This window comes from Acinonyx jubatus, chromosome D1 (genome assembly GCF_027475565.1).
Source record: "Acinonyx jubatus isolate Ajub_Pintada_27869175 chromosome D1, VMU_Ajub_asm_v1.0, whole genome shotgun sequence".
In the NCBI taxonomy this organism is placed as follows: domain Eukaryota; kingdom Metazoa; phylum Chordata; class Mammalia; order Carnivora; family Felidae; genus Acinonyx; species Acinonyx jubatus.
Window position 1 is genome coordinate 98,302,926 of NC_069390.1, and position 18,013 is coordinate 98,320,938.

The following is an 18,013-nucleotide window of genomic DNA, read 5'->3' on the forward strand; positions in this document are numbered from 1 at the left end:
CGTACTGCCTCCCACATCGGGGTTCTGTGGGGTACACAGACCAGGGTGAGCGCTGCCCCCTCAGCATCGCTTTGCTCTGAGCTGATTTGTGCTCTGCCTCCTCCTGTCACAGCCCCAGGCCCCTGAGTATCTCAAGGCAAATATCTGCTGCCTTTTCAAAAACAACCTTGTCATCTGCATGAGGAAGGCGGTGCCAGAGATTTCATGAATATTTAACATACCCCCCAAAAGGCAGCGGCTACTATAATCCACATGGCTTGGGAGGGAGAGAGTGGGGGCCGGGGGAGCTGAACCTCCTAAGCCAACCATCAGTTAGGTTATTTGCCACGTCTCATTCCCACCCAGCTGGTCTCAAGTCTTCGCATTGTCCCCCACCCCATGTTGTTAGCACTTCCCAATCACACTGACATCATCCTGTTATTTCTAAGCCCAGATCCCTCCCTCTCCTTTGATCCAATGATGGGTTCTTACCAGCCCCACGAGGCCACACGCTGCCTGCTCACCCACCCCTCTGCCTCCCCTCCTCACTCTCACCCATTCTCAGAGTCTGTTCCATGAACCTATCCCCTTTGATTCTGTAATAGACTAGAAATGGGTTTACACTGAAAGCAGGAGAGGAGGGGGAAGGAGAGAGAGAGAGAAGCAGACATTCTCGCCATCCTACTGCCCTCTCATGGAATCATGAGCAAAGTGACTGTTGATGGCACAGAGACAGGGGAGCACAAAGCTTGGCAGGACACTTCCACCCAGGGCTGTCTGGGGTGCTGCCCAAGAGCGGGAAGAAAGGGGCAGCTCAGAGGATCCAGGGTCTATAAACTGGGACAAACGCCATTTTCAAAGGGTGTGGTCCAAACAGAGGCAGCTTTGTCTCTCCTGAAACCCCTGTTCATCCTCAGCCCTGCCCTTCTTTCTCTGCCTGGAAACGCCTACCTCCTCCCAGGGTTAGACCACAGGAACCCAACACTCCATGTGACAAAAGAAGGAAATCTGCTGAGATGCTAGAGACACTTCCCCTGCTGAGTTGTCTATTTCTATTAAAGAGGTCATAAAAAATATGTTTAAAGGCTCCCACTCCCCCCAAAGGAGCATATAATCATCAGAAGGAAGCTTTTGGAAATCCAGGACATGTCAAAGATCCCCTTTTTGCTGACATTTAGGAAGCAAAAATCAGCCCAAAGTCTAAGTGCACCATGACTGATCCACAGTGGGATCTTCAATCCACCCGCTGACAGCAGGAGTATCCACTCTGGTCAGGACCTGGGACAGCCAAGGGAAGAAAAAAGCACCATACAACCTGAAGGGATCCCCTCCTTGTTCTGGCAGGGCTCACTCTCATTCATTAACCTACTCATTCTCTCAACCACTCAGCAAAACATACCCACATGCTTCCTAGGTTCCAAGCAGTGGGCCAGAGCCGGCCATGTACACATGAATAGGGCAGAGTCTCTACTCCCAATGTGCTCAGTCTCCTGGAGACTTTCTTCTACTTCCTCCAAAAGCCAGTAGGTCCCCCTGATGCCCCTCTTCAGTTCATGGTCATCCTTCTAGGCTCCACACGTGAGCTACTGCTCACATCAGCAGTGTAAGGTCTTAGTGGCAGGCAAGAGGAAACAAAGTTGTCATTTCAGGGAATCAAACACACAGAGAAGGCTTTGGATGCAGTGCAAACAGACCAGGCCCCACTCACAGGGAACAGTTTCAAAGTAAACACAGATCAGGTTGATGATAAAGATGGGGGGTGGGCAGGAGGGAAGTGTCACATTTCACAGAAAGTGTTAAAGTCACCATCAAAACCTATCTGAGGGGCACTTGGGTGGTTCAGTCAGTTGAGCAACTGACTTCGGCTCAGGTCATGATCTAACAGCTGGGGTTTGAGCCCCACATCAGGCTTTGTGCTGACAGCCTGCTTTGGATCCTTTGTGTCCCTCTCTCTCTCTCTCTCAAAAATAAATCAAAAAAAATTTTTTAGGGGTGCCTGGGTAGCTCGGTTGCTTAAGCGTCCGACTTTGGCTCAGATCATGATCTCATGGTTTGTGAGTTCGAGCCCTGTGTCAGGCTCTGTGCTGACGGCTCGGAGCCTGGAGCCTGCTTTGGATTCTGTGTCTCCCTCTCTCTCTGCCCCTGTCCACTTGCACTCTGTCTCTGTTTCTCAAAAATAAACATTAAAAAAAAATTTTTTTTAAAAAACCTATCTGTGCACAGCCAAAAATCTGGACAGTTTCTGGGGTAATAGAGGACCAATAAAAACAGGGTCTGCCCAATGGCTAGAGCTGGACCACCCGGGGAAGGCCTCCCTACAACCCAGGGCCTGTCAGCCAGCATCTGCAATCTCTGCCCACCAAGACATTAACTCTGGTTCTTGAGGTGAGCTGAAGATCAAGAAGCAAGAGTCAGAAACAATAAGAGTTATGATAAAGGATGATGAGGACATAGTAAGAGATAATAAGAAAAGAAACTTAAATCTATGATACAGGCACTGCTGCTTTACCGGTCAGCTTTGTGATCATTCTAGCAAAATGTGAGTGGTCAGTGTCTTAAAAGTGTTTCAAGTATGTCAAAGAGTTTTTGGGTTTTTTTTTTTGTTTTTTGGGGTTTTTTTTAACGTTTATTTATTTTTGAGACAGAGGGGGACAGAGCGCGAGTGGGGGAGGGGCAGAGAGAGAGGGAGACACAGAATCTGAAACAGGCTCCAGGCTCTGAGCTGTCTGCACAGAGCCCAACGCGGGGCTCAAACTCACGGACTGTGAGATCGTGACCTGAGCCGAAGTCGGATACTTAACTGACTGAGCTACCCAGCCACCCGTTTTTTCTTTTGTTTTTTTTTTTTTTTAATTAAAGTTCATTTCTGAGAGAGAGAGACAGAGCACGAGCAGGGGAGGGGCAGAGACAGAGGAAGACACAGAATCCGAAGCAGGCTCCAGGCCCTGAGCGGTCAGCACAGAGCCTGACGCAGGGCTCCAACCCATGAACTGTGAGATCATGACCTGAGTCGAAGTTGGACGCTTACCTGAATGAGCCACCCAGGCACCCCTGTCAAAGAGTTTTATATGTTAGACTTGTGAACAGCGTAATTCAGCCTGCTATCAGTATTTAAAAGTTTGGGGAAATCTGAGCTGTTGACTTGATGATTTACTGGCTGTGTGAATGCCTAGGGAATATGGGGAGAAATCCTAACTGTTTAAAAACTAATAAATATTAGTTATTAGACAAAGGGTATCTAGTAGGGAATGTTCCTCTTCAAGTAGAAAAACACAATGGGAGGTTGTAAGTATTACAACACCATGCTGAGTTTTGAGTTTTGTTTGATTTAAAGAACATTCTGGTGGCAACAGAGGACAGACCAGGGGACAGAGATCAGAAGCGACAGGACTACTGTGGGGAGAGTCTGGAAGCTATTCCCGTCCACAGTCTGCATTTCCCAGGCCCCGCGCCTTTGCTCAAGCTGTTCACTTGCCTAAAATATCCCTTACACCCCCATGTCTAAAACCTACCTACTCTTCAAGAGCCAGGTTAAATGTCATCTATTCAAGTTTTTCCTGATCTCCAGGCAAGTAACTTCTTCCCCCGAAGAGCTCACCCCAAGCGGGCACCTGCACCCAAGCCCTTTGCACATACTGCCCTGCTTTATGGTTGCCTGGACAGTCATTTACTCAACTCTGAGTGCTCACTAAACACCAAGTACCAAGTGTTCTTTCTCTCTCCAGCTGCAAACTCCGCGAGGCCAGCCCAAACCCATCTTACCGACACCTGTATCTCCACCGGGCCCAGTACAGTGGCCGACATTCAACCACTGTCAAGACTCTGGACGAAATGCCTCTGTTACAAAACCTCTGCTGGCTCCCAGTGCCTGGGTAACCCCATTCAAACTCCTCAGGTGGCGTTCAGGTCCCCCGTGACCCAGCCCAAGCTACCTCCATGGGCCACCTCTTACGTGCGTTCTGTACGCCAGCCGAAAGAGACGCCCTCACCTTCCCCAAACTCACCCTGCACCCTCTGCCTGTGCAGTGTCCTGCGTGTGGGCTTCTCCCTCCCCACTCACCTCTGCCTGGCCAGCCTTGTGTGTCGTCCTCCCCCCGGCACACCTCACAGGTCAGTTTCCCAACAGAGCCTTTTCCTGGTTGATCCACGTGCCTTGGAGACCCTCAAGTCCCCTCTCACCTTCCTTACAGCCTCACTGCACTCTATTCTGTTTTCCAATAATTTAAGTCTCTCTTCTGTGAGGCTGTAAACCCTTAGAGGGCAGTAATTACATCTAACCTAGGCTTGCGTGACCTACGGCGCCCAGCAAAGTGCCTCATGCGGAAACATTCAACCAGTGGTGGTTACCTGACAAATGAGTGAACAGATTAATTCCTTTCCCCCTTTGTGCTTCCCCAAATCCCAGAAATCCCATCTAGACAGCTTTGGGGCAAGATGGTTCTCCTTCTAAATCCACATCCCACAAGGAGAAAGGCTTAAGAAGGAAGGAGGAGCATACCAGGCTGAGGCATTGTCTACAGGGCTTCAGGCTCTTACCTCATACTCAAAATCACCCCCCAGCGCCCCAATGTCCAGGTGCAGGTTCTTAAGAAGCTCACTTGAGCTGCGGACACTCTGAAAACAAACACAATTACAGGGGGTAAGTCAAGGAAGCTGGTCAGCCCAGGATGCAGGCCAAGAAGCTCCTTGTTTGTTGCTTTCTGGGTCAGACCTAGGAGGTACATAGATTGGGCAAGAAATGAAGCTGTGGGCTAGAAAACCACTTGACTTATTTTTAAAGCAGCAGAGGTCAGCCAAAAGGTGGAAACAACCCAAGCGTCTATCAACAGATGAATGGATTAACAAAATGTGGCACATTCAGACAACGAATTACCCAGCCATATGTGCTACATGACGATCCCTGAAAACATGCTATGTAAAAGACGGGCAGACATAAAGTGGCAAATATTGTATGATTCCACTTAAATGAGATACCCAGAATAGGCAAATTAAAGACAGAACATAGACGAGAGGAGACCGGACGCTGAGGAGTTACTGTTCAATGCGTAGAGAGTTGCAGTTCAGGATTTTGAGCGAGTCCTGGAGATGGAGAGTGGTGATGTATCACACTGAATTGCACGCTTAAAAGCGATCACAATGGTAACTTTCATGTTATATATATTTGACCACAATAAAAAAAAAAACTTTTCTAAACAGGACAAAGGGTTCCCAGGCCAGGAAGAGGATTCATCATTACCTGGTTGTCACTCTCTGCCTCATCCTCCTCGTTGGTCTCCTCCCCTAAAGCCAAGAGGCTGAGGGCTTTCTTGTCCTCATGGATGGAGCCCAAGAGACCCTTTGTGTAAGCAGAAGTCTTGAGACCCTGTGGAGGCTCCAAAGCAGAGAAGAAAAGTCAAGGGACACACCAGAAAGACCTGCAGAATGCCTGCCCGACTCTCTTTCGGTTTGGTTGTCTCCCAGCACGAGTCTGCCACAGCCAGGAAGCCGACCCCGGCAAACCCAGCTCACACGGATCCCTCCCTTTTCCAACTCCTACCACCCCGGCTACCCGGATGGGAAAGTCAGCACTGCAGTCCCCATGGCGTGGGCCTGTCCTCTGCAGCCCAGAGTCCACGTTCAGCATCACACCAGTGTGATTTGCCCTCCCAACTTGATTATGAACCTTGAGGGCTCAGCCCATGCCCTCTCTTTATCATCCGTGGGCCACAGATCCTAGCATGACACACGGAGTCCCCACAGGAACTAAATACACTGAACACACACACAAAAAAACCATTTACCAGCGTGAGTTCTCCAAGCTGACCAGATTCCACTGAGCCCCCCAGGCTCACGCTTTGCGATCCACGAAGAGCAGAGGCCGGGGCATCCACAAGGCCTCTTAAGGGAGCCAGGCCCCCAAGAGGGACGTGGACTGGGGCTAATGAGGAGCCCGGGGCCTGGGCAACACAAAACATCTTGTTACAAACCCAAGAAACCACGTGGCCCTCGGAGTGTCAGAGCAGATATAAAAATAAAACATCTAAATCCTGCCCGCTCAAATTTAAACCACCTCCGTTCAGAGGCTGCTAATGAAACACAACATCCAGAAATTACCATTGTGCCAACTGTGTGAGAAATCACAGGCTGGCTTGCTGATTCCCCTAACTTTGCTGCTAGCGCACAGCTAACGGTCGTCTCACATCTGGCAGATGCTGCGGAGGGTTCTGCTCCCCTTTCAGAAGCCACGTAGGAAGTGGGGGGGCAGAGGGAGGGCAGAGACAAAAGCCTCATCTACCAGAGGGAGAAGTCTCAATAGATGAAGTTTAAAACTGATGAACCAAGCAAAAGCAGTCGAAGCGTATTAGTTACAAATATGGAAGTACCGCGAGAAGAAAGCAGTGGTCTCTGGGGAGGGGCATGTGCGCCCAGAGAACTGCTGGGTTTCGTTAGCCACCTTTTGGTACTACTTGACTTTGTTTGACATGGGCATGTATTACTTTGATTAAAATAAACAGCAACTATGAAAAAAAATACATTAATGGCAAAAGAAGAACTTTCTTGGCCTGCTCCACTGATGAGGAGGTGGCTAAAAGGAGCCTGGCCCCCAGTTTCCCTGTTCTCATGCTGGCCAAACGAAGGCTTCGGGCTAACGAGGACAGGGAAAGAAACCAGGCTGGGAGTCAGAACTGGCAAGGCCTCAGCGCACTCCCAGACTCCTGAATTCTCAATTTACTCATCTGCAAGATGGAGATGATGAGTGCCTTGCCGCTTAAAAAGCAAGGTGTGCTGGGAAGTTCAAAAGGGCTCATGAATGTGAGGAGCACATGTGAGGGGGCCGGGGCTACACCGATGTTGTGAAAGGGCTGTTATTAGAGGGACTCACAGAGGACTCACGCAGCTGGAGCCCGGGCTTAGGAGAGGGGGCAAGGAGAGCATTCTGGGGACAACTTACAAAGACCTCTTTAAAATTCATTACTCAAACTTAAGACGCATCAAACAACACGAAACCATTCCCCTCTAACCCCAAGGAGACCAAGAAGAGAAAGGGGAGGCCAGAAGAGGTCAGGCTGAGGAAGCACAAGTGGCCCACCGTCTCTCATCCACAGCGTCGGCTCAAAGAGCCAGACCACCGGGCAGGGTCTCAGCGGGGCCCCTTTCTGTGTGGGAAGGGGATCGGACACTCCTCCGAAAGGGGGGTGAAGTCCCGAACCTTTGAACACCCGAACCATTGCCCAACCACCTGGCCTGCTGCAGAGTACTTCCGTTAGGCAGAGAAGGAACGCATAACGCTCAGGCTGGCCCACATAAGCCAGCATCAGGGACCGGGCTAAGCCCCTTCTGCGCCACCTCTCATTCTGCTCTCACAACAACCCGAGGCCACAGTCCCTACAAATGGAGATTGGGGAGATCGAGAGCCCTGCCCAAAGTCACAGGGCAGCAAGGGGGGCGCAGATATGGGACTGAGCCCAGGGCTGTCTCTAAGCTGCTATTTTACGCCACCGTCTGGCTGTGGCAGAGAAGAGCCCAGAAAGGCTTCTCTAAGGTAAACTGGGGGCAAACTGGGCCCGCTCGTCCTGACTTCAGCCCTCCCAACCAGCCCCAGCAGATCAGCAACCAAAGTTCCTCCCACACTGTATTTATGGAAAAGTACAGACTCCCACCATAGCTAATTTGCTAACGTGCTGGGGGCTGGAGGGAGGGAGACAGGCATGCTGAGGGCTTTGTTCTCCCAGGCCTTTACCAAATCAGTGGTTAGCAGGGAAATTACACATTCCTGGCTCCTAGCTGATCATCTTCTATAGCTGGCCATTAACTCTGACTATGGGCTGTACGTGGCGTTGTCCTTCGGAGCGGATAAACTTGCTGCCGTTGGGCTAATTAAAACTTTCAGGATCATCTGCAGCTTATCCGATATTTATAGTGCTACAGTAGTTATTAAAGCTAACAGAGAACCAGGGCACGCCAGCAATTAGAAACCAGAGGGAACAACTGGGTAAAGCCACAGCTGGGCAACAGCAAAAGAATAGCTGGGGAAATTCAGAGCGACCCCTGTGGTCTCTGATCCAACTTGACTTCTTCTGAATGAAGAATATGGTGTGACTCTTTAAAGGGACAAAGGGGTTGGGATGATAGGGACAGCACCGTCCTTTGGCAAATCCCAGCAGCGGAGGAAGTGACGGTACCAACGAGGTCTGTACAAGCCTGACACAGGTTGTTCACATGGCTTCTGGGAACCCTGGGAAGCCAGGAGCAACAGCAGCTCGCGGGATGGTACGGAGATGCTGGGTTTCAGCCCCTCATGACTGGATTCACACTCCAGTTCCGTGGGATTCCCACAAGGGACTAAATTCAGAGCTTAGGGGTGCGGTGTCCACTTGGGAAGCCTCTGTCCATAATCACCCGAAGAGAAAGTCTTCCCAAATCCTGGGAAGGTACGTAGATCCTGCGTGAGTGCCAAGATCAGTGCCACCTTACCCTCAAAACTGATCATCTGCAAAGCCTATGACCCATCTGTGAAATACAGTTAGCTCCAGGGAAGGGAAGTCTAGATACCCCGAGCCGCTGTCTCGCAGGTGATGGGTACAAGAAACATGAAATACACGTCACCCCACAAGATGGCCAGCCTGGGTAGTTCAGGGATCAGTAGTTACGAGGGGAGAGCAAATAACAGGAAAGCAGGCCTGATGGCCGAGTCAACCCAACCTGCTGCCTCCCTGCCAAGTTCACCGAGTTCAAGTCCAACGTCAACTCGACGGGCTCCCTCCCTGCCAAGTTCACTGAGGCCCACGGGCCATGCTTGCTAAGAAGCCTACCTGGTTGAGAAGCTGCGTCGTGCCTGACTCTGCAGCAAGCCCTCTGTTGGAACTCAGCTCGACTAGCCCCTGCCTGAGGGGGCTGCTGCTTGGCTGGAAACCGGCTTGCTGACGGGCCTCCTGCCCAGCAGGGGCAAGAGCTGCCTCCAGAGGACACGCCAGCACCTCCGGGCCACAAGTCAGAAAACTCGCGTCCCTCTCCATGGTTCTGATGGCCTCGTGCTCACCCTCACTAGATATCGTGGAAGACTCAGCTGCCATGCAACAGACCCTGCTGGCAATGTCTTTACGTGGCATCTCCTGCGTGCTCTCGGGCAGCCCCAGGCCCTCCAGCTGCCTGGAGATCTTGACCATATGCAGGATGTCCTGGTAGAACCTCTGATCCTCAGAGTAGTCTTCGCTCTCAGAACACTCATCAGTAGACCCCTGCATGGGGGACACCTGGAACGCTAGAAAGGGGCTGGAGTGCTGATCTCTCAGGCCGGGACCCGCCTGACCCATGCCCCACCCAGATCCCTGAGAGCTCTGCAGGTCCCAAAGGAGGTTATGCACCTCACCCAGGATCTGAGAGCCAAGGTGAGAAGCCAGGCTGCTGCTCTCCAAGTCAGGCTCAGACCCACTAGGCTTCCTGTCTTCTTCGGGGGGGTCTGTTGACCCCGGGGGTTGTCTCTTCTCACTGGTAGGGTACCCTCCAGGGGAACTCCCTGAAGGGGCACTCTGGGCCGGCTCTAACGCCAGCCGATCAGGTGGCAATAGGAAGAGTTCCCGAGGTGGATCTTTAGCTGAGGCCCCTGGAGCCTCAGGGTCACTGGGTTCTGTCTCCTTGCAGCTGCCGGGGGTATCCTTGTCGACAAGCTTGGACACCTGTCCCATCCACAGTCCTGGGGGCTCTTTTCTCCTCCTCCCCCTGCCCCTACTCCCACCTTCTCCAGAGACTCCCTGCCAGCTCAGGCCTTCAGCTGGGCCATGATCTAACAAGAGCAGCGGGTTCTTCCTGGTAGGCAGCATGTGGTCAGAGGAACAGGGGGACCCAGAGGGCTCCTCCTCAGGGGATGGTGAGCGAATGGGGCTCTGGCTCTTGTCCCCACCGGGGCCAGTGGAGCCCCATTTGGCCATGTGGCCCAAACCTCTGATGGTTTCAGAAAGCTCTGAGTGGACAGAGGCCTGGCACCTGCTCTCCAGCACATCCTGCCCAATCTGGAAGGGCCGGGTATTCTCAGGGCCCAGAGCACTGGGCTTCTGCTGTCTGGTCCTCAGTTCCAGATCTTCTATTTCAGGGTCTGAAAACCCCAGGTAGATTTTCTCTGTCAGCTTCTGGGGTTTCCCCAGACCCTGCTGATCACCCAATTCTGTTCTGCACTGGGCTCGGGCCCTGCCTAAGATTTTCTCCACGCCGGCAAAGATGTGGTGGGTTCGGGAAGCTTGGCCCGTGGAGAGTGGCTGAAGCTTGCTGGGCAGGGTGCCCATGAGAGGCGAGGGGATGTCACCCAGCATGCACGGGCTCTTCCCTTTCTTAAAGGAGCCCTCGCTTCTAGCCTGCATCTCTTGGTCTAGGTCCAGATCAGCAAGGCCAGGTGCTGGGAGAGGGGATGGGCCGCGGAGAAAGGAAGGAGGCGGCAGAAGTCCCTGCTCAGGCTGTGTCTCCTAGATGGGTATATAAACATGCAAGAAAAACTTGAGACAGAGCACTTCTGACTTACACTTGCTACCTCAGCCCTCGGCAAGCCCTTAGCAGAAACCCACCCTCTAATTAAAGTAAAACACAAACCAGGAGGGGGAAAAGAAGCCAGAAACCCCCTCTGACTTCATTGTTTTCTGGGCCCTAGTTTCCTTATCTATAAAGGGGAGGCTGGACCAGATCAGTGGCTTACAAACCTTGCTTCATGGAAACTGCAGGTTCGTTGCACATTGTGCCCTGGAGGCCACAAGAGTGTACATGTCACGGGGAACGGGCGTCACTAAGACCTACACCCCCAGGTTCATCTGGGGTAGCTCCACTTCTGGACATGCTGGACCTCCAGAGAGGAATGATTGGAAGACAGGGCTTCACTACTAACAACTGTCAGAATCACCAACCAGATTATCTCTAAAGGATCATCAAGCTCTCAGTTCTGTGACTGGTTAAGTTTATAAAACCCACCAGCCTTACCAAGGGCTACCAGAAATTGTCTAAGAAGGGAAAGAAGAAGGGAAACAGCCAAAGAGGGGGGCCCTGGGGATTCCGTCAAGGTCTTCTGGCAAAGACACGAACTGGCACTGCTCAAGAGAGGTCCACAAAGACAGAAAACCTTGAGTCTAGAAGAAACTCTGAACGATAAACCTCACCCTGCAAACACTCACAGTAGGCTCCAGCCGGCCTGTGCACGCATACCTCCGGAGAGCCCAAGCCACCTGTGCCCAGGTCACCCACCTGGCTCAGGCCTGCCCTCTGGACAAACCCAGGTCTGAGGCACTGTCCTGAGCCTGAGAGCCAGACTGGCAGCCCAGGACTTCCCAATCGTCCTCAGCTCCACAGAAGGAATCCTTTTTACAGGGAGTTCCACGCGCTCAGTCACACACCCAGAACTCTGTCACCTGACCCTCCACCCCAGAACCCTTGCTTGGTCCCCTCTCTCACCGTTACTCATGCCAGAGCCTGCCCAGGCACTAGGTAGTCCTGGGTTAGTGAAAAGCCCGTTATCCACCTTCTGCCTTTGAAACACATAACATTAGAAAATTCAACCGATTTGGAAATGACTTGTCCTCTTTATCTGGAGGGACGGGCTTGTTATCTTATTTCTTGGAATCATGAGTAGTGATAGGTGGGGGAGGACAGGGGAGGGAAGAGTATCTGTGGAGCTTGGAAGTGTTGAAAAGGATTAATTCATCACCAACCATCCGATGCCAGACTTGACACCCTGAGAAGGAAGGAAGAAAGGGAGATGGAAATCTTCACTGAAACACAGGCACTGGTGGGAAACAGACTGCAGACAGAGAGCAAATCAACTGGACAAGTGAGAGGGTTGAAAAGATATTCTCATGCCCCCCACCTGGCTGGTCTGAGCTCCTATGTGCCTCCCTCTCCTCAACATGCCCCACCTGCGCCCCACCTTGGTGAAGGATCCCCTGAACCGGCAGAGCGCTCTGGGAGAGCCTGGCCCTCACATCAGCATGGCTCCAAGTCTTAGCTTCTCTACCTATAAACCCAGGGCAATAACTCTGCTTCTTAAGTTCAGACATACTGGAAGGACAAATAAAAATAAGGGGAAAGAGCACTTTCAACTCAGAGTGAAAAAGCTACCTGAGACCAAGATGCTCACGCTGCAATCAGATTTCAGTTACGCACCCCTACCAAAGGACAATGGCAAAAAAGAACAATCCACAAAAGTGGATAAAGCCCAAAGCTTTTGTTTTTCGACTTTGAAGGCACTGGCTTTCTGACAACTGAATTATGGCTACACCTGACATCTATGAATTTGCACCACACTTGGAAGGCCTGGCTCTGAAAGAAGAAAGACACTCCACTCATCTAGGTTCTCTGTCAATTGCCCCCCTGTCCCCCACTCTCCAGAGGGGTAGACGGTATCCCTTCTCAGACTGCTGCAAAGCAACATCCTCAGGGAAGTGCGCTTTCTCGATAATCCTCCTACATAATATGTGCTTCCCAGGGGGAGGGGGGAGGAGAAAAGAATTTTCCAGAGACGATAAGAACTTCCAGAAGCTAAAGGAAAATCTGCCAGAAGACAGGCATAACTGAGATGATGTAGTATCAAGCAATCAATGTGTTATTGGTGTTGTTCTGAACTTCCCAGCTGTAAACACCTAGGGGTTCCCAATATCCCCTGAGGTTTCAGCCCCAGCTCTCTGGGGGCTGGCATCCATGGACTCACCAGCAGACTTTTGGAGGTCTCTTTGTCCTTCTTGTCTTTCTTTTCCTTCTTCTTTTTCTTGTCTTTCTTGTTAACGGCTCCTGGAGTTGACAGCTTCCTCCGCTCTTGGATCACCAAGTTCCGATAGTGCTCGTCACAGGGATGGTCCCACGTGGACTGCCCATTGGCAAAGTTGAAATAGTAAATATCACCTGTGATGTCCTGGCTGTAGAGAGTGGAGGTCAGAAGTTAGTCCCTGCTCAGGTCCAAAGCTACTTAGGAAAAAAAGGAAGAGAATAAAAGTGGCCAGGAGACAGAAAAGAAGGAAGAACTGGGTGAGAGGGACAGAAGGAGAGAGAAGACACGGGGGACGCAGGAGAGGATTAACACAGAAGGAAAGGGTACCTTCTGGCTAGTATAGGAGTTAACTTAGATAGGAACAAAGGACTGGAATAGCTAATGACTTCTCTAGAAGAAAATGTACAATCATTGGGGTTCCTAGGAATAAACTTGGTTTGAGATGGATAAGTACAGATGCTATGGGATCTTAAAGATAAATTCTAGGATTGACCTTCCTTAATATTTTCATAAATGGTCCAAGGAAGAAAGAGGCATTGTGATAGCTCTGGTCTTACACAAGACTCCAATCTCCTAAGAAATAACGATCCAAGCCAGTGGAGATCAACAAAAGAAACTAATGTAAAGGTGCATTTCATGAACCTGTGTTTCAACATGGACAAGTCCAAAATAAGCCATGCATTCCAGCCACCATTATCAAAAATTCATTGGGACAGCTACAGAAAACAAACAAACAAAATTCACCATAGCAATACAAAAAACACGATACCCAGGAATAAATCCAACATGTACAAAATCTTTATAAAGCTTCACTGAAAAGTCAGGAAAAAGAAAAAAAGAAAAAGCTGTTGGAGAGACAGCCCATGTTCCTCAATAGAAAGACTCAAGTCTGGCGGCACCTGGTTGGCTCAGTCAGTGGAACATGCAACTCTTGATCTTGGGGTCGTGAGTTCAAGCTCAATCTCAATTCTAATAAAAGAGAAAACATGCAGAAGTAAGCAGGAAAAATATTAGGGATGAAAGACAGAAAGATAATAAATGACAGATAAGTGCATGAGAAGATGCTCAGTATCACTAAACATCAGGGAAAGTGAAATTTACAACCACAGGGAGATATCACTTCCCACCCACTAGCACGGCTATTACCAAACAAGCAGAAATAACAAGTGCTGGGGAGGATGTGGGGAAATTGGACACCTCGAGCACTGTCGGTGGGGATGGAAAAGGGTGTGGCCGCTGTGAGAAACACTAGTTTCCTAAAAATTAAAAACAAAGAGACCATATAGCACAGCAATTCCACCGCTGGATATATACCAAAAAGGAAAGCAGGGATTCAAGCAGATTATTTGTCCACCCATGTTCACAGCAGCATTACTCATAAAAGTCAAAGGGTGCAAACAGCCCAAATGTCCATTGACAAATGAATGAATAAACAAAAGGTAGTACATACATACACTAGAACTGTATCCAGTCTTGGCAACGAATGAACTACTGACACCTGCTACAACATGAATGAAACTCGCAGACATTATATCAAGTAAAATAAGCCACACACAAAAGGCTGAATATCGTGGGCCCACTGATTTGACCTTGAATAGGTTAATTAACAGAGATGGAAAGTAGATTCGATGTTACCAGGAGCTGGGGGGGAAGGGCAGAATGGAAACAGACTTTCTGTTTGGGAAGATGAAAAAGTTCTGGAAATGGGTGGTGGTGATGCTTGCACAACACTGTGAATTTACTTCACGCCACTGAGCTGTATATCTAAAACTGGCTGAAACAGTACATTTTACATTATGTATGTTTCACCTGGAAAAAAAAAGTACAAAAAAATGTATAATTTCAGTGTGAAAAAAGAAAGTGCAAAGAAAATTAAAAGACAGGAGGTGGGGAGAAAATAGTAGAAACAGTAGTATAAGATTAATACACAGAAAAATCTGGCACAAGAACAGACACTCAGATCAATGGAACAGAATAGAGAACCCGGAAAGGGACCCACAAATGTATGACCAACTAATCTTTGACAAAGCAGGAAAGAATATCCAATGTAATAAAGACAGCCTCTTCAGCAAGTGGTGCTGGGAAAACTGGACAGCGACATGCAGAGAAATGAACCCGGACCACTTTCTTACACCATACACAAAAATAAACTGAAAACGGATGAAAAACCTCAATGTAAGACAGAAAGCCATCAAAATCCTCGAGGAGAAAGCAGGCAAAAATCTCTTGGATCCCGGCCGCAGCAACTTCTTACTCAACACGTCTCCAGAGGCAAGAGAAACAAAAGCAAAAATGTATTGGGACCTCACCAAAATAAAAAGCTTCTGCACAGCAAGGAAACAATCAGCAAAACTAAAAGACAACTGATGGAATGGGAGAAGATATTTGCAAATGACATAAAGAGCGCTAGTATCCAAAATCTATAAAGAACTTATCAAACTCAACACCCAAAAAAAAAACAATCCAGGGAAGAAATGGGCAAAAGACATGAATAGACACTTCTCCAAAGAAGACATCCAGATGCCAACCGACACAGGAAAAAATGCTCCACATCACTCATCCTCAGGGAAATACAAATCAAACCCACACTGAGATACCACCTCACACCTGTCAGAATGGCTAACATGAACAACTCAGGCAACAACAGATGTTGGCGAGGATGCAGAGAAAGAGGATCTCTTTTGTTGCTGGTGGGAATGCAAGCTGGTGCAGCCACTCTGGAAAACAGTATGGAGGTTCCTCAAAAAATTAAAAAAATAGAAGTATCCTACGAACCAGCAATTGCACTACTAGGTATTTATCCAAGGGATACAGGTGTGCTGTTTCGAAGGGACACATGCACCCCCATGTTTATAGCAGCACCATCAACAATAGCCAAAGTATGGAAAGTATGGAAATAGCCAAATGTCCATCGATGGATGAATGGATAAAGAAGATGTGGTACATATATACAATGGAGTATTACTTGGCAATCAAAAAGAACGAAATCTTGCCATTTGCAATTACGTGGATGGAACTAGAGGGTATTATGCTAAGCGAAATTAGAGAAAGACAAATATCATGTGACTTCACTCATATGAGGACTTTAAAACACAGAATAGATGAACACAAGGGACGGGAAGCAAAAATAATATAAATACAAAACATAAGAGACTCTTAAATATGGAGAACAGAGGGTTACTGAAGGGGTTGTGGGAGGGGGGATGGGCTAAATGGGTAAGGGGCATTAAGGAATCTACCCCTGAAATCACTGTTGCACCATATGCTAACTAACTTGGATGTAAATTAAAAAAAAATGCTTTGGGGCACCTGGGTGGCTCAGTCGGTTTAGAATCCGACTTCGGCTCAGGGCATGATCTCGCAGTTCGTGAGTTTGAGCCCTGCGTCAGGCTCTGTGTGACAGCTCAGAGCCTGGAGCCTGCTTCAGATTCTGTGTTCCCCGCCCCACCCACCCCCCCCCCCCCCCGTCCCACCCCTGCTTGTGCTCTGTCTCTGTCTTTCAAAAACAAATAAACATTAAAAAAAAATTTTTTTTAATGCTTAAATGAAAATAAAACCCACAGAAAAATCACTTTTACCTTCTCAACAAAAATAATAATAAGCAACCCAACAGACAAAACGGCAAAGAATATAAATAAGCAAATGGCCAACAGATGGCCAGCTCAACTCTATGAATGATTTGAGAAATGCAAATTTAAATGATCAGGCATAATTTCCTGTCCTTGGATCAACAATTTTTTTGTACTCATCATTTTGGAGGAATCGACAATTTTTTAATTGATAATTTTTTTTAAAAAGGCTTCAAAGCCAACGCAGGGCTTGAACTCACAACCTTGAGATCAAGACCTAAGTTGAGATCGAGTCAGATGCCTAACCAAATGAGCCATCCAGGCACCCCTAATTGATAATATTATTAAATGAACAACCATATGTACCATTATTGGAGGAATTATTAAACTATAAAGGAAGGTAATGTATGATTAACAATATTTAAATTCTGTACATCTTTTAACACACCACTGCAAATCCTAGAAATTTTTTCTAAAGACACACATACAGGGATGCCTGGGTAGCTTAGTCAGTTGAGCATCAGATTTTTTTTTTTTAATATAACTTATCGTCAAGTTGGCTAACATACAATGTATACAGTGTGCTCTTGGTTTTGGGGGTAGATTCCCGTGATGCATCACTTACATACAACACCCAGTGCTCACCCCAACAAGTGCCCTCCTCAATGCCCATCACCCATTTCCCCCTCTTCCCCAGAGCCCCCCATCAACCCTCAGTTTGTTCTCTGTATTTAAGAGTCTCTTACGTCTTGCCTCCCTGTTTGCAACTATTTTCCCCTTCCCTTCCCCCATGGTCTTCTGTTAAGTTTCTCAAGTTCCACATATGAGTGAAAACATGATATCTGTCTTTCTCTGACTGACTTATTTCACTCAGCATAATACCCTCCAGTTCCATCCACATGAGCATCAGATTCTTGATTTTGGATCATGTCATGATCTCACGGTTCATGGGTTTGAGACCCACATCAGGCTCTGCTGACAGCGTGTAGCCTGCTGGGATTCTCTCCCCCTCTTTCTCTGCCCCTCCCTCTCTCTCTCTCAAAATAAATAAATAAACATTAAAAAATAAATAAAGACACACATACGAAACCTCAGGCAACATGTTTACCCAAACTGAAGAAGACATCTGACTTCTCCTCACCTAGTGCCAAATTCTCAGATGCCAGAAACAGAAAGAAAATGTGAAATCTGAATAACAAGGATGTGAACTGATAGGTCAAGGCTGGTGTCTGACCTGGACAGAGACCCTCAAAAGCTGTTTATTTATTTATTTGTTTGTTTTGCTTTGTTTTGAGAGAGAGACAGACAGAAACAGAGAGACAGAGAGAATCTTAAGCAGGCTCCACGCTCAGCACAGAGCCTGACATGGGGCTCGATCCCATGAACCTGGGATCATGACCTGAGCTGAAATCAAGAGTCCAATACTCAACCGACTGAGCCACCCAGGCTCCCCAAAACCCGAGTTTTAATGCCGGTTGAAAGGCACAAAATACGGCCTTAGACCTTCATGAATTGGGAAACCAGGGGCAAGACCCTTGCATATCACTGGGCCCTTAAGGCTGCTGGCTCCATGAATAGAAGAACCTAGCAGGCAAAGAAGCAATCCAGGTCTAGGCAGGCGAAATCAACTTTCACAAAAAATTAAAACTCCAAGATACATATAGACATAGAATCCAAACTGTGGTAAGGAAATCCCAAGTCAGAAAATTAATGTAAAAATTTAGTACTAAACCCACTGAAAAATCCG

The 18,013-nt window shown here is 48.5% G+C and overlaps 1 protein-coding gene across 11 annotated transcripts in view; it reads right to left on the reverse strand.

The window, feature by feature from the left end:
• Nucleotides 1-18,013, reverse strand: part of CEP164 (centrosomal protein 164) — a 66,857-nt gene that overhangs the window by 34,822 nt on the left and 14,022 nt on the right. For 8 of the 11 annotated variants that reach the window (XM_053204059.1, XM_027036597.2, XM_027036600.2 and 5 more), the window contains exons 4-8: nucleotides 12,641-12,845; nucleotides 8,772-10,415; nucleotides 5,760-5,915; nucleotides 5,216-5,350; nucleotides 4,516-4,593 (exon numbers count right to left, since the gene is read on the reverse strand). In XM_053204059.1, the coding sequence (XP_053060034.1) occupies nucleotides 4,516-4,593; nucleotides 5,216-5,350; nucleotides 5,760-5,915; nucleotides 8,772-10,415; nucleotides 12,641-12,845 (2,218 nt within the window). The remainder of the gene's footprint in view (nucleotides 1-4,515; nucleotides 4,594-5,215; nucleotides 5,351-5,759; nucleotides 5,916-8,771; nucleotides 10,416-12,640; nucleotides 12,846-18,013) is intronic. The other 3 variants (XM_053204060.1, XM_053204056.1, XM_027036601.2) reach the window with 3 other exon arrangements.